Source organism: Haemaphysalis longicornis, unplaced genomic scaffold, assembly GCF_048455015.1.
Source record: "Haemaphysalis longicornis isolate Haplotype H1 unplaced genomic scaffold, Haemaphysalis longicornis Haplotype H1 scaffold_7, whole genome shotgun sequence".
In the NCBI taxonomy this organism is placed as follows: Eukaryota; Metazoa; Arthropoda; class Arachnida; order Ixodida; family Ixodidae; genus Haemaphysalis; species Haemaphysalis longicornis.
In genome coordinates, this window is record NW_027526422.1 from 72,983,644 (window position 1) to 73,006,308 (window position 22,665).

At 47.8% G+C, this 22,665-nt stretch overlaps 1 protein-coding gene across 1 annotated transcript in view; it reads right to left on the bottom strand.

The window, feature by feature from the left end:
- Positions 1-518: 518 nt before the first annotated feature.
- The window catches only part of LOC144145941 (gastric triacylglycerol lipase-like), a 43,021-nt gene continuing 20,874 nt past the window's right edge, over positions 519-22,665 (bottom strand). Inside the window, exons 5-11 of the mRNA XM_077677811.1 lie at positions 11,355-11,505; positions 11,069-11,161; positions 9,700-9,855; positions 8,098-8,169; positions 5,878-5,946; positions 3,343-3,480; positions 519-717 (exon numbers count right to left, since the gene is read on the bottom strand). Coding sequence (XP_077533937.1) covers positions 550-717; positions 3,343-3,480; positions 5,878-5,946; positions 8,098-8,169; positions 9,700-9,855; positions 11,069-11,161; positions 11,355-11,505 — 847 coding nt within the window. The 3' untranslated portion in view covers positions 519-549. The remainder of the gene's footprint in view (positions 718-3,342; positions 3,481-5,877; positions 5,947-8,097; positions 8,170-9,699; positions 9,856-11,068; positions 11,162-11,354; positions 11,506-22,665) is intronic.

The window sequence follows — 22,665 nt, forward strand, 5'->3', positions numbered from 1 at the left end:
GTTTATATGCTTTTTTACATGCGTTATCCGATATTGGATGGGATATAGTAGGGTTAAGCCAGGTTAGAAGGGTTGGGGAAGGTTTTCTGGCGCTTCATACTGGTGATAATTCCTGCTATCGCGGGCATTCTCAAACTCATCACTTCGGTGTGTGATTTCTGGTTCGTCGGGCTATAGTAGGGAATGTTGTAAAATTTTACATTATTATTGACACACTCGCACTGTTAATTAGCGAAGCTGCTCGCGCGTCCAGAGGGTCATCACTTTAAATGAATTTCCAAAAATCACTCTATATTGTTTTGTCTTATGTTTCGAACGCAATGATACGCTGAATTTGCGCCGTAAAGCTAAGAATGTGGATACGGAATGCTCCGAACCCATTGTATAACCAGCCACACAACAGAGAAAACATCAACTGGGGTAATTCTACCTAAAGGGGAACAGGCTCGCTATTTGTCTTCATGAATCTTGACACCCAAGTCAACTTAAATTATAACATTCGGCAACCGCATCAGAAATGTATAAAGAAAGATGTTCTGTTTATTCAATTCAAAGAAGGCGTGCTATATCTTGTTTCGTCTCGCCTTCTTCGTCTTGTTTCGTCTCCCCTTCATCGTTTCTGTAGGCGTCCATCAGACTCAGCAAGGCGGGATAGACGTATCGCTTTCCCATTAAACTCATCGTGAAGTCAATATGCGAGAAATCGGGATCCTCCACCTGTAAAAATGTGAGGGATAGACCGTGAGGCATATTACGGCGTGTACTAAATGGAGGAACGCAAATATGTTGCTGTCGAAGTGATGTGTCTCCCACGACGCGATGTCGCCTCACAATCTCCTAAACAATAAACCCGCGACACTTCTGTACGTCGTTCGTTTTATTGTTAGACCTTTTCGGGCGAACAGATAACAACTCGGTATGCCTGGCCAGTGTCCGGCATCCCATTTCGTTCCTTATAATTTGCGCTGTCTAAAGTGTTGATGCAAAGTGATCAAAGTTCGACAGGAGACGCAAAAGGCTTCACACCGTGTGGTTACATCGCAAACTTGACGCATGCGATTTTAAACTTCGGTAAACTACAGCGTGGATAATGACTGACATCTTATTCGACAATTAAGAGCTGGGCTTTTTTTTATCCCTCCGGCGGTAGCTCGGAAAACTATACAAGCGAATAATCCCTGATGTTTAGCATATCTATATTGTGTAATTGTTTATCCACTTCGACAGGCGAAGTTTCTTTTACTTCGCATTATGCCGTTAAGTTACTCGTCCAAGTTTGCCACATGTGTAAAGCCAGTTTTAGAACTGGCGCCCTGCCTGGCAAGCCTCAGGTAAAATTTACAAGTGTATTCTCAAACTAAAGGGTACGTTACAAAGGTATGTTTGCATCTCGGTGCATAGACGATACGACGCGAAAATAAAACGCATCCTTGAGGCCATCGCATGCGCTTTACCGTCAGCATGTCTGCTTCAGGAGTGTAATGCCTGTAACTGTCACGTGCAGCGTTTGCATAGCTTAGAAAAGCGTGTAAAAATAATCGGCCACTCTGCTCGGTGAAACTCGTTGAGCATCGGAACTGTTAGGGTGGTTGGTTTACCTCACACTTCTCATATGTAACTAGACTTATTTTGTGTAACTATGTGATTGCCATTTACATGGCTTGTGCAAGTACAGAGAGATGTAACATTAGCTCTGTGTTGGAAATTTTCTTTTTTCGTAGCTTTTATTTTGTCACACAGGTGATGATAGCCTTGTGGTCGCTGTGATCCACCTTCAATGGCTCCTGCACAAGGCGGGTTAGGTTCTCGGCCAGTGTTAAATCTCTGCACGACAGTTGACCCCTCGTTGAGGGCGTTTTGGATTCACTGTAGCACCGCTCCGGTGCGAGCGGCGACAGCCGTTCAGCATTTGACGTGAGCTCTTTCACTCCCCGTTTTCAGAGGATTGTTTTCTGCGCAGATGCGATACATGCCCGATACATTTATTTGTGCACACGCGGTTGTCAACGCCACACAAGCCAAATATGTCGTGGACAGGAGGGGACAGGGTTCACACAACAGCTTTATCTCATCGAAAACATACATCAGACAGACTGACCGTAAGACTGGCCAGTCTGACATCATACTGGCCGTAGATGACCATTTTCACATAAACTGCGGGTAGTGTGATTGCGCGCCAGCATTTTACCATACAAGGTTTAAGTATAAGGAAGGCGACAGTTAACGCAGGAAATCATTGAGCACACGTAATCTTACGTTGTTGAGTCCATGTATAAACTGTGTATGTATCTTTATTTTGTTTTTCAAACTTCAAAGTTCATCAGGTGGGATAGGCGCGTGACTCGAGCGAAGGCAGGGAGCGTTGGCACGATAGATGAACAAAGATCGGCTGCGCTCGCGTGCTCGAACTTAAGGCTCCATGGCTTCCACGAGAACCCGACGATGGCGTCTCGCTTTCTTTCCTTGATGCCCCACAGTTGTGTCAGTGTGACTTCAAAACATTTATGAGTGAAAGAGACTGCCTTTCTAAATGCAAGAGGAGGTGCATGGTTTTGAGGTGTTTATTGTTCCTTTTCTAAATTTTTATCACACCTTCTTTTCCGTTGTGGTTCATCAGTTGTTGTCACGGAAAATAAAATTTCCGCTTAAGCAGCGCTGTGTGTTTGTTGTTTTCTTTGTCTTATCCCTGTAGTCCACGCTGTTTTATTTTCAGTTTTCCGAATGGGCTGTGGAGTCGTCTTAGTTTTCAAATATGATTCGTCTGATGGCAGATATATCAGAATGTGGGTTCAAGAAATGTTTCCGAAGCACCCACGGATATGCAAGGGACTACAGGGAGCGAAATGTCGACATGCACATACGACTGAATCGCGAATAATTTACTGGTACAGACTATCTTAACCATGCTGAGTTATTGTCTCTGTAGTTATAGGTACGTACACCTGCATGACAGGGCAAACTCACTACAGAAGTGAAATCCGCTGCAGACGCAGAGTCATGTGGCGCTGTAGCTGTTTCGGGGATGCGGTATCGTAACACTATATACCATTGTATTTCCATTGCGGGCCAAGATAACAGTTTCTGTGAAGAGTTTAGATACCTATGCCTGCTCTATTGATGTGTAACTTAAGTGTCTTTTGTGGAGATGTCTGTCCACCGATTAGTGTGCATGCCACCTAGTCTCGTAATTCGACTTGAATACTTAGACAGTGTAGTTATTCAAAGGAAGCTTAAAAATATTTGCTGGTGCTGACACCCTGATTGGCTGCGCAAATCTTCAACCGACAAGCTGTCGATTCATGTAGAGTATAATCGCAGACCCGCTGGGAAAGCAGTGCTTACCTGGTATTCGAACACAACGTTAGGCAGTCTATGCACGAGCAAGCGAACGTCCTTGGGGTCGGCGAGCCAGTCATTCATGCTCCAGAAGATAGCGGTGGGCGCTGTTACTTGCGTCAAGTCGTAATCGGGGGGACTCCGCTGTTCCAGAGTAGAAACGGAAAAAGTCTTATAGGCCAGGTTTCCTTAGCTTGCGTATTTCTTCGCAGCAGAAATGCCACAATAAGCTTATTCGTCAACATCATGAGCGCAGTATTGGTATGGTACCCTTAACCCCGTGTTCCTTATTGATACTTCGCCATGTGGCCCCGCCTTTTTTTATTAGAGGCTCATTCAAAATGAACGCACTGATAAGGTCAACCCTGCTACTCTTTGCCTCAGGAACAAGAGCTCTTAGGGACAGAGACCGTCTACTTGTACATGAATTGTTCGGCAGAAGTGTGCCGCTGGTTTATAAGGTTGAACACGTGCTGAACCGAAGAATAGCAATGTATTATTATGGAAAGAATAAAATACCATCAGGCATACATACATACATTCATACAAACACATAGACATGCACAATATACATACATACGTTCACAGTTGCACAAATACATACAAATATATTTTCTTCAAAAATATAGAACAGGGTAATCCAGTGGGATAAGAGTTTCAGCCTGAACTTGACTAGGCCCGGAAGGCGGTTTCAAGCTACTAGTTGCAAAACGATGAGGCGTAAGACACTCCATACACAACAAAATTACCTGTAGAGGTAACATAAAATATACAGACGGTTACATAATGGCACTGGATGATAATTTAGACAGGGCAATCTTGTGTGGCAATTTAGCCCACAAATATAACCGCAAGCACTCGTTACCCAGTTAACTGAATTTACTCATAAAGTAGCAGACGCGCTGGACAGGTGAATCAGTGCCGACTGCATGTTTTTAATTTTACCGGAAGAGTTTGATTTGGTGCCCGATAATTTACTATTGTAGAAAATGACTGAATATAAAATTAATCCCCGAGTTACTGTTTGTATAGAAGAACATCTAAATTCAAGGCAGCCGTACGTCGTCGTGAACGGTGAGCGGTCACCCACTACCAGTGTGACGTCAGGGATCTCGCACAGATCAGTAGTGGGAGCGTTATTGTTTTTATTGTACGTAAATTACAATAATGGGAAAGTAAACTAACCTATGAGAATGTTTGGAGATAACTGCATTGTTTATAGAATAGTAAATTGCGAAAATGATTGGGCTGCTGTTCTAGAAGATTCGGTTAACAAAATCATGGGGCAAAAAGGGGCGCATGCAACTGTATTTGGAAAAAGATGCGTATAATATTTCCCACAAGGAGAAAGCTTTGCCTTTGTATACGGCGAACAACAGGGGTCTAAATATAGTGTCGGAATATAAGTATTTCGGCGCATTTTTTACACCAATGCTCTGTTGGCACTGTCACGTTGATTGTACTGCAGCTAAAGCGTGCAGATAACTCTAGTTCCTGCTGCGGAACACGCGTAAGTTTCTCCAGGCCACACGAGAATTTCTTTGCAAAACTTGCGTGCGGTCGATACTTGATTACGCGTGCAGCGTATGGAACCCGCCCACTACACTTGACAAAGATAAAGGAGAAAAAGTGCGAAATATGGGTGTGCGAAAGTTCTTGGGAAGCATTCTTAGCGGCCACAATTTCAGCATGACGCTGTGCAAGCAAAATTCTAATTCGGAACAGTTGTTGACAAGGCGAGGTAAACCGCGTCTGAAGCAATTCCATGATATTTACTGATGTCGAATCTGTATCCCCCGTGAGAGCTACATTTTCCCACCGTATTCTGCCTTTGGAAGAGTCGATAACACTTACAAAGTGTGGGCGTACCGATGTAACGCCGCATAATTCAGGAAAACGTTTTCCCCAAAACAGTTTTCCAGAGGAATCATTCGTTTTCGGCGATTGTTACTGCTGTTGGGAGTGCTCCGTTTTATTTTATGTTGGAGTCAGCTGTATTGCGTAATTGACAGCGATTATCTATCCATTTAAGTGGTGCATGAAAGACTAACGCATGATTTTCTTACTTTTTAACCTGAGTTTCTGCCACCTGAGTTCTCTTAACCTTTGTTTCTTCTGTATTTAGTATACATGATTCCATCTGCTTTTACTGTACTGCACTTGTTGTAGCTTAAGTTTCTATTCTCTTGTGTCCATCCCAACTGTAATACCATATTGGTGCTGTGGGTACCAAATGAAAAAAAATTAATTACTGGGTCCCACTTTTTTAGAACAGCTGTACAAAAAAAAAACCTCCCGAATACAGCCTCAAACTCGTATATCAGCACAAAATCTATGCCGTACAAAAAAGCAAGTTTCAATATATGCAAAAAATGACCGCTGTTCCTTCCGATTTCCACAACATGCACTCTGAGAATATGCATGTAGTGTAGCTGGGAGAGTAAATTTTAATCTGTACCCAATCTGATTATGTTCTAAGGGAGCCAAGATTTGCGCAATACCCGGAATGTTTATTTGTGAGGTGTATTAATACAAACCTACCTGTCCGTAAACTCGTCTGTTCTTGAAGAAGCCGTAGTTAAACTTCCGGAAGTGTTTGCACCGCACCAGCTGATTTAAAAAGGAGAACAATAAATTAGAGACATATTATTTGTAAAAGAAGCACTGACCCCTTGCTTCCTTCAGAAGCACAGGACTAAAAGAACCATACCGTAACAAAGACATCAAAACGTAATGTATGCGTAAGATCGAATGATCAAATATATTCTTTGTAAAATAGATGTAGTTAGGCTTAGTTTTTTTGCTTTAGTTCTGGCCCCAGTCACAAGATTGTACTATTAAAAGGACCCTGCAACACTTTTTTCAACATTTTTACAATCGCAGCTGCTTTCAGAACGTAGTCACCAAACACATCCAGTAATTATAATAAGGGGTCCCAAAGTACGCAGCCAAAAATTACTGTTCTATACCCATCAGATAAATTGGAAAACCGCTCAAAAGATTTTTTTTTCTTTCCCGTGTCTTGGCGTTCCTGAAGTGCTGGAATTTCGTCATTACAGCAATGTAGTGGCTATTGGCCGCTTCCTTTCTGTTGAAGCAATCAACGCATTCGATAGCCACTCTAGAAAAAAGGCACAAAGCGAAGCAGAAACTAAAGGCGAATAGGTCTGCTGCGACAAGCAAATGACACCGTGCCGCTCCGTGCTGTTGAACACTGTAGCTTACAAAATACCTCCGGACTCGAGGAAAAGAGTGGAAGCGTCCATCGAAAGTGTTGCAGAGTCCCTATAATTTCCTAGAATCAAAACATGTTGATGGATGGCCGGTGTGAGCAGAATTCACGGTGCTGGCATAGTGGCGGAGGCGAAGTGATGCTAAGCACAAGGTCGCGGGTTGTATTCCCGGCTTCAGAGGCTGTATTACTTACTAGGGCAAAACAGGGAGACGCTCTTACGGGCGATATTTTGACGACCGACAGTTTTATCGGCCGCAGTTCACTGTGCCTGAATCCCGGGGGACGTACATTAACTCTTATACTCGCGGCATCGTCTTGTAAAAATGCGTCTTTCAGAGGCGCTTATACCACGGAACAGAGACTGCGCACCGCTTATATACGGGACGTTATCCGGGACGTTATTGACAGTGTAGCCATCCGCTGTACACAAGCCTTATATGAGAAAAAAAAAGGCGTGGTGGAAAAGCAGCCTCTAACGCCAGTTGTGAAAGCCAGAGATTGATATCCAAAGTTTTAGGCGCTAATTCTGTAATTATCATTTCGACCACGCATTCGATTTGAGCATTTCGACCACGCATTCGATTACCTGCTTAAGTGAATACTACAACTAAGATCCAAAGGAAATAAAAAGTGTGTTTTTGTGCAGACATTGAGATGCCCGAAAATACCCCTAAGAGACTATTGCTGTAGCGTCTTGGTGCAATACTGCCAACCCCCGTGGCAGGAGCACGTTAACGGTGATGACGTGTTTGGGGACTGCTGTACAGTAACATCCCAGCTGACTTACTCTCATAAAAATTACCTCTTCGCCGTGGAGGAGATCACTGCCCCTTGTGACTGTATAGTGGAGCAGCTTATCAGTATGGTGCAAGTTCACCTTTCTTAGAACTCTGCGAAAGCTGGCGAAAAAAGACATCGGAGGCGCTTTTGCGAAAACAGCTCCGATGCCGTTGAGAGGGCTCTCCAGATCAGATCAGCCAGTGTGTGTCGTCATGTGAATCGACGGTGCACGAGAGGTTTTAGAGGCGTCTCTGATGGCATGTTTGCTCGACCACCGCGAGTTGACAGCGTTGCGACAGCCGATGAAAGAAGCGAAGTTTGCTATTTTTTGTGGAACGAATGCATTTCCCGCTTTTTTGTGGTACCAGCTTATCGCCTCGCACACTCAGGAAGCTTTTTAGGACTTTTGTTGTAAGGAGAATTTCCAGCTTAAATCTCCATAGTGACGCATGCGAAGTGGTGAGAGGGCTACTTCTGGTAAGGGTGTTTTTAGTATGAGTTCGTGATGTGGCAGTTTAGGAAAAAAGAACCGTCTCAATCAATATATGGGCAAACGTAGACTCACCACGTCATTCAGTGGTTGTCATAACGTGCGTGTAGTATGTATAATATAGCTTTTAAACCAAACCTATCACGCGTGAATGGGTCAGAATAGCGGCTTAATTCTAAACACCGCATCCCAGTAAAAAAAACCTAAATGAGCTCAAATGCAAAGCTAGAATATTATTTCAATCTCAGTAGATTACCTGTCCGAAGTGTACGACGTTCTTCAGAGAAGTTCCCGAGGGCAGATGATTTAGGATCACTCCTGTTCGGCTCTGGAATATACAAAAACCATGTAAATTGAGCTGTTTCTTCAGCTTCATCCTGATATGGGAACTTAAATTGTGAAGCTCGTGCTAACTTGAAATCAGTTGTATGCACTGGCCAAATCACCCCGGCTTGTGTGTGCGGGTCTGCGGTATGTAAAGCGCCATTCAATTGCCAAGTCACTGCAGGCCGGGCAGTGCCGGTGCAATGCAGACGTTCAATTCAAAGTGTCGATAAGCTCCTTTCGGCACGTGGATCGACCTAAAAGTTACTAATACACCATTCGTCAGAAAAATAACGCGTAGAACTAATCTAAGAGAGCATTTTTATGCTATATAACACCGGGTATTAAAAAGGGTAAATGTTCTGGGGCTTGAACCCAGACAGCAAGCTTTAGAAACCGTGATGCTACCCGCTGGGCGCACATGGGTAAAGCAGCAAGTTTTTTTGAGCTTTTGATGAAGATTGGCGCAGTGTTCAAAGCTCACCACTAGACTGCGTAAGGATTAACAGGAAGCGCCTGGTCTGCAGTGAATTGGAAATGGAATGCCGAGTATATACCATTGTTTGAGCATTGGAACCTGCATGAAGCAAAAAATCCTGGGAGAAAGCGTTGTACAATACAACTGTGGGGGTACGGTTTTACCCGTCGCAGCAAGTTGGGGGTTTATGACGGTTTTGCTCCAACAGCGTCGTACGCCGGACGGCAGTTTTTTCGGAAAGTGGGCCAAGGACTGCTGTCGAATCAATAAAACCGTTATACCACCCGAGATGACCAACATCGCGAACAGACCTTCCGCAAATCTTTTCTGCACGAGGTTCCATCCTATTGAGCCATATCACTGTGAACGGGGTAACGTTCTTCCTTCCGGAACGTTCACCTACACATGGACTTCCCATTTTTTTAGTTTTCGGCAATTCTTTCTTTTGTGGAAATAAACAAAAGCTTTGGAATGCTACGAGAGAAACGAGAGAGCTCCGCTTGATGTGGGCTGTGCCCGAAATCTGTTATGCCATGTCGGGCTCTCTAAATACCTGTAAATAAATTGCCAACCTTGCAGTGGACCACGGCCAGCCAGGTGCCTTCGATTACCCAGCCACAATCATTGGTCCTCTACCTCCGCGCCTTACGTCTTAACTCTTGGTAACTTCTACCCACTATGTTGTAATAGTTTTGTGATAGTATACTTGAATGCCCGTTTATATTTTAGTGCACGGAGAAAATAGTACGTATCTCTTTCAATTTTTTCATAGGCAGTCACCATGCCGGTGTACTCTTTTCATGGCTTGATCCGTGCAAAGCAGAAATTACCCCGCTTTCTTTCGCCCCCTCCTTTCCAGTCTTCGGCTTGTAAAGCCTTAGTGACAAGTTGTGATTATGAAAAAAAAAACATTATGACGAGATTTTGAATGACAGTGATTCATTTCCCAAGGGGGGGCAAATATCAGTTCGTGCTTCATCCCCCCTTCCAACCTTCCCCAACAAAGTCCCAGAATCAATCATGCATGGTTTTGAGTGTGAGTGAGGGGCGCCTTACCATGTTGTACCGGTGTGGATCAAGACCTGTACCAATATAAAGTTGGTCCAGAAACACTTTCGTTGCAATTTTCGACTTGCACACGAATTTGCGCAGCCAGGTTGTGAATCGGCATGCTCCGAACAGGTTGTACAAGCCTAGCATGCTGCATAATCGCTGGGAAAGAAATACACAGCATATGCAACAACACTGTGGAGGGTTCATGCATTCCTTGAAAACTACGAAAAAGATACAAATTACAGAAGAAGAAACCGAAACAGACAAAAAATTACGGGGGAACTTATAACTCTCTAAGAATATTAAAGCAAGAACTCTAGCTGGAACTCTTGTTGATGTGCTCTGGAAATTTCTGCTGATTTTGGTAGACACACCCTTCCCCACTTGATTAGTCTACTGGACAGCACCTAGTGAACTACAATATGGGGAGTGTCCCGATCAGCGTCGCCGAGCCTCACCGGTTGGCGTCGACACCTCCAGGTGGCGCTACCACAACGTTTAGTAGCTGCCCTGGAGCAGCGAAACAACGCGTCTGGCCAAGCACCCCGATCTTCTCGCATTCTCTTTCTGTTTTCAAAAGCATCTAGAGGCTAAGCAACATTGTAAACGGATGAATGCGACTTCGGCTTTACTTGCTGCTGCTCCAAGTAGAGCACGATAACTACGGGCCCCGATACGATGAGTCGTGATAGTTGCACGCACGTACCTCAGTTATTCAATCCGCGATTTTCATTCCTCTCGTGAATTATGTCGTGCGCGGACACTTCTTAATGTTTACGGGCTGTTACCTGTGTTCTCCTCAACTCTCCACATACCGCCTGACGCACAAGTACTGGGAAGTTATCGCGAACAGCTGTTCAGAATGAACTGTATGTCTCTGCGAAGCGCAGAGCCTCGCGTTTCGACTTAAAAATATTAAAGCCATTCCACTCAATGTGAAATCTGTCAGACGTGCAGAGCAGTGATTCGCCATAATGGGCTGTGGCGCCGTTATCCCCTGACTTTTACCACCCATCACGGTCTTCTCCCCACTTTCTCATTCCTCTCTGACGAATTCCACTAACTGTTGGCACTCCCACCACGCTGGGGTTTCTAGAAAGCAGCAGCTGACGTCATTTCGCCCATAATATGGTATCGTCCGACGGCCAATAAGAAGCACGGCGGGAATGGGAACAGTTGTTAGAACAGCGTTGCCCTTTCCCCTTTGTTTCCGATGGCGGCCGCTGCGTGTCACGAATAGCTGGGTCTGTGGTCCTGTGTTCCCTTTTATATTGCTCATAATAGTACATGGCTCATACTCATGCCAAATCCAAACCCGCTTCCACAGCGTTGAGAAGTGAAAAAAGTGCAAACGGAAATGTTGAGTACTGACCCTCACTAACGCCCCGAATGGTGCAGCCAGCCGGATAGGGGACGTAATGTGCGTTAAGAAGGCGACCGGTGCGAGTGCTGCAAAAAGTCTGATCTGAAAAACACAACGGTGATAAAGATCACAAAACACAAAAACAATTCTCGTTATGGCTAGTCATACCTAATCAGCCGCGAATAACAAAAGTGTTTTCAAGAAATCAAGGCTTATTCCATCAGAAAAAAATCACATTTTGAATTAAACTGCGAGTGTAATGGACGAGGATTTTTTTGCCTGGAGGATAACTCGCCTTTTTGTTGTACTCTGGCTTTGAGGAGAGCAGCCCGAACATGATCATGGTTCCTTGCGAGTGCCCCACATAGAAGAGTTTCTTACGTCCCGTTTTCTTGAGTACGTAGTCTATCATTGTTGGCAGGTCGATCTCAATCATGTCATCAAAGCTGCGGAGGAATTCAAGAAAGACCAAAAGTTTAGATCACCAGTGAGTGAGTGAGTGAGTGAGTGAGTGAGTGAGTGAGTGAGTGAGTGAGTGAGTGAGTGAGCGAGTTGTTAATGAGCAGGCGGACCTAGCCTTGCGGAGAGTACTAGCAATTTGTCAGCCCTGGCAGCACAAACTATTTGCTGTCAACCACCACAAATCGCGTAGGTTTTACTCGCTTAAAAACTGGAGAACCAGGCAAAACAAGATGTTTTGCCGAGTGATCCACTGTCCGTTTGGTAGAAGAACATATCCCAGGCAGTCATGAGGGGCGGCTCTTCAACTCTTGACCAACTCTGCACTACTGACGCGGGTAGGGAAGCATATTTTATCTGAGAGAGCTTGAATACCTCTGGGCTGCAGGTCGATCTACCAGAAGAGAGTGCACTGCTTTGGAAGCGGCTCGCGTAGTATTTCAGCATAGGAAGTGCAACGCGTGTGATATTGAGAGATTCAAAGCGCTCCTTTTAGTGAATGCGTGGGAGGGAGAAGGGGGGGGGGGCAGTTGGCTATAAAACAGTCGGGTCAGCGATATTTTCGGTTCTTTCGGCGTGTCGCTCATGAGAGTTTTGTGGTGAAATTTTAATGGCTGTCGTTGCAACATTGATTAGGGGCAACTAATTACCATTTCACCCGGCCATGGCGTGCACCATTTCAACTTGTTGTGAGTTACGGCATGACAGTTGCCGCAACCTGTCTCTTGCAGGGTGTATGCAGAGCTTCGGTGTATACACTGTCTTGGTTGTTCATAATCAGCCTTGCATCACCTCTTCTGTGCCCCTCGCACCTTGCGGTGGTTGCATAGGTCACTTAATTTTAAACAGCGCCACCGCTAACCTGGAGTGAAGGAATCTGTCTTGTGATCCACTGACACTAGGAAATACCACATGGTGCAACAAACGACATTATTTTTTGTAAGGGTCACTGGATTGTACAGTGTGCAACACCCTCGTTTATAACGCTGAGTTCAAGTTAAACTACTTACCTCTCAAAACTGGGCACTAACACTTGTTACAAAAAACGCTGAGGTCACAATATATCGTTAAGACTTCAGAATGACAAAACAGTTTTATTCAAATGCTTTCCGCCGAGGCAAGATAAGGCTATAAGTAAGAAACCTTTGTTATAGAAAAGTTTGTTGCCCTCTGTACGAAGAGCAATGTCTCCTCTCCCTGTGAAGTTTCTACGGGCTACTAAACTCGGTGATCAGGAATAACTTTTCGCGTTTTAGATGCGAAGTATCTCATGCTCGGGGCTGTGTCTCTCCCTCCCTCGTTGTCGTTGTTGACCGCCGTCCGTGCTCTACTGCGCATACCCGTCTCTTGAGCCCCGTCAGCGTTTGGGCTGACGCCAGTGCAGTCCACTATAAAAAGAAATAGTTAGGTGGCGCCCGGTTTCGATCCCACGCCTCTGTGGCCGCAACGGGAGGTACGTGGCGCGTTTCACACTGCGCTTTAAACCGTGACGGGAGCATGTGCTACGAACGCGCCTTATGTCCTTCACTCATTCAAACTACGTCAAGAAGCTACTGACACAACGAAGGCACGCGAAGCTGAACGTCAACGGAAACGACGAACTGAAAACTAATGGGAACTTCAGTCGACCCCATGGGTGCTTCGCATACTACTCAGGGTCCCCCTTCGGGAAGATGGTCTAATTTATTGATGTACCGTTTTTCCGCTTAGGCGGAATAATTTCCGGCAATTTCATGAAAACATAGAACAGCTCAGTAGGCACCACTTACTTTTGCCAATAATACTGCTACTACTTCAGTGAATACTATACCTAGGGACCCAGAATTAAGGGCCGATTTCTCCGACTAGGAGCTGGCCAGACCCTGGGATATGTGGACAGGTACATTCGCAAGAACGAACGCTCATGCACACGTCTTAAATCTACTCCTCACCTTGGTGTCCGCTCTTCAAGACAAACAGATGCCTCTTATTCTAGCATCACCATCATCATCAGAATCATTTGTTTGTGCCTATCCACAGAACGCAGTGCACAGGATGATGCAACATGCCAAAATATAAGGCCAACAAAACAATTTTGACATCTTTTATGAAGCTACCAACATAAAAATGGTGCGTACATGTTGACTTCGCTGCAAATGCCGTCGAAAGACGATCGTCTGCTGCCGCCTCTGCAATGTAAATGCTAATCTTCTCTTACCCGCCCAACTCATATGTTAAGCCCTCGCCTTTCCATCCTCCAAAGATAAGCACAGATATTTGCTGAAGTCAATTGACTGTTCCTGTGTTCCAGTGCTCGTGCCACCAACTGGAAAGAATTCGTAATGTTAAAATTAGAACTCTGCCTGATGTCCAGTCCTGCGTGAACATTTTTTGTCTTTTTGGGTCAAAATATTGTTTTCAACGCGTATTTATTTTACAGCAAAGCTTTAGTCTCCTCACTGATGCCGTTGTATGCCAATACACCGTGCAGGAAAGCTAACGTTTTGTGACGATGATGATGAATGATCGTGGGCTAAGCGAAAAAAGAAAATTCTTCCCGTTATCGAATTAAACACGGGTCTCTCGCTTTATGCAGCCGGCGGCTATCCGACGTCTCCATTTCGCCATGGTCAAAGTGAACGCCTAGCAGCAAGCACCGATCCGCGCCGTACACCCCTAACACAAACGTTAGGCCTAAGGAATGCAGACCCGAGCGTTGCTGTGGGTGTTATAGCCACTTCCACCGAAGACAAGCCACAGCGCAAGCGCCGCAAGCAAGGACCAAGTAAGCCCCCTATTACTCCGCTGCCAGACTCAGACATTAAGATTGTACTTAGGCCACGAGGCGGGCTAGCCCTAGTATCGGTTTCAATCGCCACGCTTGCGGACCTGATTACGAAGTTTGCAGGCCTGAACGCCAACGATCAGGATCAAGTACGCATCCACCCGAGGGCAAACTTCATCGTCGTCAGCACTCCCGATGAAGATCGAGCCAAGAAATACACCAGTATTTCCTACCTGGAGCTCAACGGGCAGCAATACCCAGTGGCAACGCATGTTTCCGCACCGGCGAATACCGCACTCGGCGTGATATTCGATGTCCCCAGCACTGACACAGCAGAACAGATTGTGCACAGCCTAACGCATTACAACCCAGACCTTGGAATACTGGACGCGAGGAGGCTCAACACATCTAATATCGTGCAGATCCTGTTTGACGGAACAAGAGTGCCATTTTGGGTTCGCTACCGAGCGGCAACGTACCGCTACAAACCGTTCAAAAGGAAGACAGAAGCTTGCACCAAATGCTGGCGCCCCGGCCATCGCCAGGACGTCTGCCCAACAACGCAAGCGCCTCTACGATGCGCACTGTGCGGACTACCGAATCCAACGGACAATCACCCATGTGTCCCTAAATGCATAGTATGCGAGGGTGCCCACAACACCGGATCACCGGAACGCCCGCGCCGCTTCCAGCCTCAACGTAAGCCCCTCACCTATGCCCAAGCAACCATCAGTGCTGCGCTCTCCTCGGCTGGCAGTCTCCTCGGAAAACGACACAATTCGACGCCACCCTTCCACAACTTAGGGGAGCCAGGCAAGCACAGCGTCCAAAAGACAAAGCAAAATCAAGAACAGCGACCTGTCAACCAAACAGCCAAGGTGAGCTCCCCATGCTTCTCCTCAAACTGCTCGCTGCAAACACCCACTTCTTCTCCAATCCCAATAGTCCCAGACTCCTTCTTGCGAGAGCTGCAAACTGTACGTAGAGAGCTGTCCCAGCTACGCCAAGAAAACGAAAAACTTAGACAGGAGAACAAGGCTCTTAAGCAAGCTACGCATCAGTCATCGGAACCCTCCCCTACTCTCGCTTCCCAGCCATCCTCCCCTCCTCCCAAACGTAGGGCCATTAAGACAGCAGTGCCGTCGGACGAGGGACCAGAGCCCACAGAGGACAGACTGGTCGCGGTTGAAAGAGCATGCCAAAGCGCTCTAGCCGAGCAAAAGGCCGAATACATTCACCTTCATCAGACACTTCTGACGAACCAGGCCACCATGCAGGCCACGATAGACTCGATACGCGCTGAATTGCACAAAACCATCGCGGACCTGGCAACAGCCTTGGGCGTCTCGGTAGCCCCTCAAGCAATACCACAACCCATGTTTGAGTTAACGCATGACCCAAACCAAAGCCAATAATACGCTACGTGTGTGGCAGTGGAACTGCCGGGGATACAAGCGCAAGCGAGATGCCCTAATGCTACATATTCAATCCCAAACTAGAGCTCCCGACATAATCGCCATACAAGAAGCGGGGACAGAAGTGAAATTGCCCGGCTATAAAGGCCTTCAGGGCTCTAAATCATCCCCTACAGCCATGCTCGTGCAACGGAATCTTACGGCAGAGCTTATCCAGCTCGATGAACTTGAGATCCCACATGATCTGGTTATGATATTTCCCCGCTGCAAGACAGACCCCAGTTATTTCATCCTAAATATCTACAGCAGCCCGCGAGCCCATCATCACAGATTCGGTTCTCTTTTTGCAGCAGTTAAAAGGAAAGCAAACGGCAATCCAATAATTGTAGTAGGTGACTTCAATGCCCCCCATACTGCCTGGGGATACTCGTACACTACAAAAAAGGGCAGACTGCTGTGGGAACAAATTCAAAAGTGCCACCTCACAACTGAATCCGACCCATACACGGCCACTAGAATAGGCACTAGTGTTCAGCGTGACACTACACCAGATCTCACGCTTACAGCCGGGATCACACACGCACACTGGTTATGCACGGAGCACACATTAGGCAGTGATCACTTCATCATTCAGACCGAGATTACTACCGCGCAGCAGCTAGTAACACCGCCCAAACACACCTACATTACAGACTGGGATAAATTCCGCAAAATTAGAACACAGCAAGCTAACGATGATGTGTCCACAGCAGCAAACATAGAGACTTGGACCCAAAAGATAATCCAAGACACCCATGCAGCCAGCAACAGAGTAGACCCAGAAATACCATCCTGCCGGGTTGATTCACGACTCCAGCACCTCTGGCAAGCCTACCGCAGCATGCAAAAACGGTGGAGGCAAAACAAGCACAACAGAACCCTTCGCCGAAAGATTGCGGATTTACAAATCAGGATACAGCAATACACAAAGCAACTAGCTCGAGAACAATGGCATGATATCTGTGATAAACTAAAAGGAGCACTCAGTATGAAGAAAACATGGGTTCTTCTTCGACACCTTCTTAATCCCCTACAAAATAAGACAGATCAATTTCATCACATCCAGAAGCTCATTCACAAAACTGCCGGCTCCGTGACAAATCTCATTAATAAGCTTCGTAAAATTTATATTCCGGAGGGCGAACAAACAACTCTCCCAGACTATCATGGCACAGAAAAGCCATCACTAGATGAGGACATCACCGAGGCAGAAGTTAGGAATGCTATCCAGAACATCAGACCTGGCTCAGCACCGGGCCCGGATTCCATAACTAACAAGATGCTCTGCAATCTGGATGATTCATCTATCGCAGACTTAACAGCTTACTACAATTACTATTGGCGTAAGGGCGAACTACCTAAGGAATGGAAATCAGCAAAAATCTCTTTTATCCCGAAGCCAGGCAAGCTCACCGCCTTAGAAAACCTGAGACCGATTTCATTAACGTCCTGTGTTGGCAAAGTGCTCGAGCATATCATATTAGCTCGCATTACTCAACATATAAACAAAACCAATGCGCTGCCGTGTGAAATGGTAGGGTTTCGCCCAAAACTGTCCACTCAAGATATCTTGCTGCAGTTATCGAACGAGGTCATCCAGCCGACTAGCAAGGTAGACACTACAGCACTGCTGGCCTTAGACCTAAAAAAGGCCTTCGACACAGTGACACACGTTGCTATCCTTACTGGCCTGGCATCTATTAATCCTGGACACAGAACGTATAACTACGTCAAAGCATTTTTGACGGCGCGTACCGCAACAATACGGATTGGTCACAATGCAGATGGTCCATTTAATCTAGCAAACAGAGGCACTCCTCAAGGAGCCGTTATTTCACCCCTCCTCTTCAATCTGGCTCTCCTTCGCCTAGCACACGAATTGAAACAGATACCAAATCTCCGTTTTAGTTTGTATGCTGACGACATTACGCTCTGGGTCACGGGGGGTAGCGACGCGCACATCGAAAGCACCCTTCAGGCTGGCGCAGACGTGGTCTCAACTGAGGCTAATAAGGCAGGCCTCGTGTGCTCTCCCAGGAAATCAGAGCTTCTCATTCTCCCTCCCAAAAAGACAGCCTCTGCAACCTCTAAGTTCGAAATTCTGGTACAAGGTCACCCGTTCCTCAGGTACCAAAACTCAAGGTGTTAGGCCTCATTATTCAGCAGAATCGAACCAATTCGGAACTCATAAGGCAATTAGGTGCCCAAGTAGACCAGCTGATAGCACTCATCAGAAGGGTGTCCAATCGAAATCGAGGTCTGGGCGAGAAAGACAGACTCAGCCTCGTACAGGCATTTTTCATTAGTAGGCTCGTCTATACCTTGCCCTACATTCGCGCTAGCAAAACGGAGCTAACTAAAATCAACTGCCTCATTCCGAAAGCATATAGGGCGGCTCTGCAGCTACCTCAGCATGCTTCCACTGCCCGGCTTAATAATCTTGGGGTCTACAATACTGCTGAGGAGCTCATCGAGGCGCACCTCTCCTCACAGCGGGAACGCCTAGAGCGCTCACCACCAGGTCGAGAAATACTTAAGGCGCAGAATATCCCTGTCTCAGACCTGGTGCAGGAGGAATGTTCCATTCCGACAGATGTCCGAGAGCATCTTATCGTTCGGCCTCTGCCCAGGCATATGCATCCGGTTTACAACGCACCACGACGACTCTCAAGGGCTCGAGCCCTCGCCCGACAGCTACCCATCCGGCCTGATATCGTCTACGCAGATGCCGCAGAATACAGGCACCGAAATGCCTACGCGGTGGCAGTTATCAACCACCCACACTACCCCCCAGTTAATGCAATCACCATCCGCACTGATTCACCAGCTAAGGCGGAAGAGATGGCAATCGCTCTGGCTCTTACTTGTCGGCCACAACCTAGAATCATAATCTCAGATTCGAAACTGGCCATTCTAAATTTTGCACGAGGCAATATCTTCTCGGATGCGCTCCAAATTCTCCAACAAAATCCACCCACTATCTCTGTGGAACTCGTCTGGGCCCCTGCCCATGCAGGGCTACAGGGGAATGAGGCGGCACACATGGCGGCCCGAGAGCTTACACACCGGGCCGGCATGAGCCCCTTTCCCCACCACGGCGCCAGGTCCACCAGAGACAAACTGATCACTTTTAACGATATTACAGAGCACTACCGTCTCTCCCGTCGTATCTACCCACCATCCCATACATCCCTTCCACAACATAAAGTGCGAACATGGAGACTCCTTCAAACGGGAGCCTTCCCAATGAGATCCCTTCTCCACCACATTCGCCCGTCAGAATTCCCCTCTCCCGAATGTCCCCTTTGTGGTGCGTATGCATCACTCACCCGTTGCATGTGGGAATGCCCTCAAGACCCTTTCCCCCCCCATCACCAGCAGCGAGCAGTGGGAGGAGGCGCTGGGCAGCTCCGACCTGGCCACCCAGGAGCTCTTGGTTGAACGAGCTGCTTTAGTCGCCACCAGCCTGGTGGCTACCCCGTCTCCTTAACCCATCTGTTCATAATAAAGTTTTCTCTCTCTCTCTCTCTCTCTAGAAAATTGGTGCGTACCTCCAGAGTAAAACATACTCGCAGTGTGGGATTGGCCAACCAAGGAATACATCACGACAAAGCTTCGCGCGCAACCATCGCCGTCTTTAGACAAGGGGTGCATGATTTTTTGCTCTCGCGAAGCAAGCCCACATTCATTTTGAATTAAAAGAACACTGCGAGTACGAGTTGTGCATTGAACATACGGAATGTTTCCTTCTTGCTGAACAATGTTGACGAGTATGAAGTGTGTTTCCAAAGTTCGGAAAGGTTTTTGGCTGTATAAACTTGTCGTTCAAGAATTCATTTACCGTTTGGCCGGACGGATCAATTGAGCGACGGAGAGACAGACAGACAGACGGACGGACAGATGGACGGACAGACGGAAAGACGGACAGATGGACGGACGGACGGACAGACGGACGGACAGACGAAATTTGTCGCGTTTAACTTGTAGGGCGCTATTTTGGGCGTGAGAAAGGAGCCTCAGGCAGGACGCCCGTTCATCGCAAGTCAAAACCAGATTCTATTTTGTGAGCACACAGCGAGACCCCCGTGTCCTCGTGCGCTCGCGCGGCCGCGCAGCCTGTGACCATGTCGACCGGGCTGCTGTGCGAGGAGCGGCGCTAGATCTAGCGATGTCGCTGCAGCTGCTGCTACAGGGCTCCTCCACAAGAGAGGAGCGAAAGCGACGATCGGAAAAGTCATGCGAAATTCCAGTGGACTCGCCGGGGTGGTCTTGTTGTTGGGGGCACAGCAGGTTCGAACTAAGTGACTTCGGCGGGAGGCTCGAGGTATGCAGGCTTCAGTCATTCAATGTCCACGGTGTGTTGGGTTCTATTGATGTTCACGACAAAAGTAGTCGAGTGACGTTGAGTATAGTCGAGGGGCCGTGGTAATGATGCCGCAATGGTCCTCGAACGGGTCCGTAGCGCACGAACACATGCGTGGCAGTTTTGAGGTGAGAGTGCGTGTAAGTCGTCGGGTACTTTGCAAGGCGTGTAGGTTGAGGCCGAAGGTGCCGAAAAACCTCTCTTAGGTTATCGACGTAGTCACTTGCAGGGACAGGTTGCAAAGACTCGTCGAACAAGTCCGCTGGCAAAGACAGAGGTGTACCGTAGACGAGCTGAGCAGACGTGCACGCGAGGTCCACTTTGTACGCGCTCCGGATTCCGAGGAGCGTCAGTGGTAGTCGTTGGACCCACTCGGTTGGGAATCCGTGCGCTGTGAGTGAAGACTTGAGGTGTCGGTGGAAACGCTCGACGAGGCCGTTTGATTGCAGGTGGTACGCACGAACTAAGTCTACTTTAGAGAATATTGTGGCCCTGTGTAGAGTGCCGGTGACGTCTTGGAGGTTGGGTAACCGATGGCGATCAGGAATGGTCTTGGTGTTTAAGGACCGGTAATCTCCGAAGGGGCGCCAGTCACCAGTTTTCTTGGGCACCATGTGCAGCGGTGAAGCGTGGTCGCTGTATGATGGACGGTGCTGCCCAGTGCCATCATGTGCTCGAACTCCGAATGGGCGACTTTGAACCTGTCAGGCGCGAGCCGCCGTGGTCGAAAGAAAACAGGAGGGCCAGTGGTGATGATGTGATGACGGACGTCGTGACGAAGAGGCTGAGTCCAGTCAGGTGGCGCTGTCACGGTTGGGAAGTCCCGAAGCAAGGTGGCGAACGGTTCATCGGCAACTGTAGCGCAGGATGGGGCTACATTAGTAGCTGCCTCCGCTGACACACCTTACACTGGGAGGAGTGTGGTAGCATCAAGTAGTCGCTGCCGCTTTAGGTCGACGAGAAGGGCATTTTTTGCGAGGAAGTCGGCACCGAGGATGACGGTGCGAACGTCGGCGATGAGAAAAACCCACGGGAAAACTGGGCGGAGCCCCAGGTTTAGACTGAGTGAGCGTTACTTGTATGCGGGTATTCGCGTGCCGTTCACTGTTTGTAAATGCGAGATGGCACAAGACCATTTGGACGTTGGAAGGTAGGCGCTGAAGGAAGAGCTCACGCAGCAGTGTGTCATCCATGGCGTGAGAATGCATGCCAAGTAGTTGCTTCATGCGCCGTGTAGCAGTTGGCTTGGCCTGCTGTAGCCGAGCTCCCCGGAGGAGAGAAGCTGCTGGATGCGGGTGCGTTCCGAAGCAGCTGTGCGCTTCAGGGGGGTAGCTTTGAGCTGGTCGTAAGGCGCTGCGGAATGGTTGTGGTTGAACGAAGCTGTCGGCGGAAGGGATCCGACGACGTGGAGAAATTTGGCTTCTTGAGAGGTTTTCCGAGCCAGCTGGAATTCTCCCTCTGCTTGCAGAAACCAGGTCGTCGGGTGGCGCTCCCAGAATTGCGGAAGCCTAACGGTCAAGGCTGAGACTGCTTCGCCGGCTTTTTATGAACGGGTTGAGTCCTGGTTGTCGAGGGACATGGCTCTACATTAACCTCGATGGCGTGTTCGGTAGGGTCACCAATGGTAGGGCGCTCTGTCGGGCGAGAGAAAGGAGCCTCAGCCAGGACAACCGTTCGTCGCAAGTCAAAACGAGATTCTATTTTGTGAGCATACAGCGAGACTATAGTGCCTAGAATATACTGTAGTATATATACTGTAGTATATGTAGTATAATATACTGTAGTATGTAGCACTCACGTAGTTCTTATATAGCATGGCGTTTTGTAACGAACGCTCCAAATACATGGAAAAAGTAAACGCCCGCTTCGCGCTACTCCGCTAACTTGAAGCTTCGCAGCGCTTGGGGAGCGCGCGGAACGCCGCGCGGACGGCGCGCAGATGCACCCTCTCGCACAGCAGCGCCCCAAGTGGGCGCCGCCGCCAGTCATCACGGTCGGGGCCTCCTCGGCGCCCGCCCTCAGCACACTAGCCAGCGTATTCTAGGCACTTGTCCCTTCGGACACTTGTCTGAACGGACACCTGTCCCTTCTGTACGATCCCTGCGTTCGAAGCCGACACGAGCCACCTTCTATGGACCTGCCCTGCCCTGCAAACCTCTCGCCTGCAACACCTCCGAGGCACAGGGCTCCATTCTGGGAGACCCCCTGATCTACAGCGGTGGATCTGGGGCCCTCAGTACCGGTCTCTGCTTACGTTTCTGCGTGACACAAATGTGATGTTGTATATATATCTGTTATGCCGTAAGGCAAACTCTCGCAAAAAAAAGAAAGATTTTTATGAAAGCAACACACACGCACGCAAGAGGATTTTGATTTTGCTTGTTATACATAAAAGATGGCCTTCCTAAGCAACCTTCTCACGCCCACGGGCATCAAAAGGTTGACTGATGACAGTCTGGACTACCACTCACCGAGGGCTACCCGCTGGTAAGGGGTGCCGTGACGGTGAAGGGGCATGGTGACACGCACTCCAACACATTTTTTAAAGATTCGTAGTCTTTGTTGG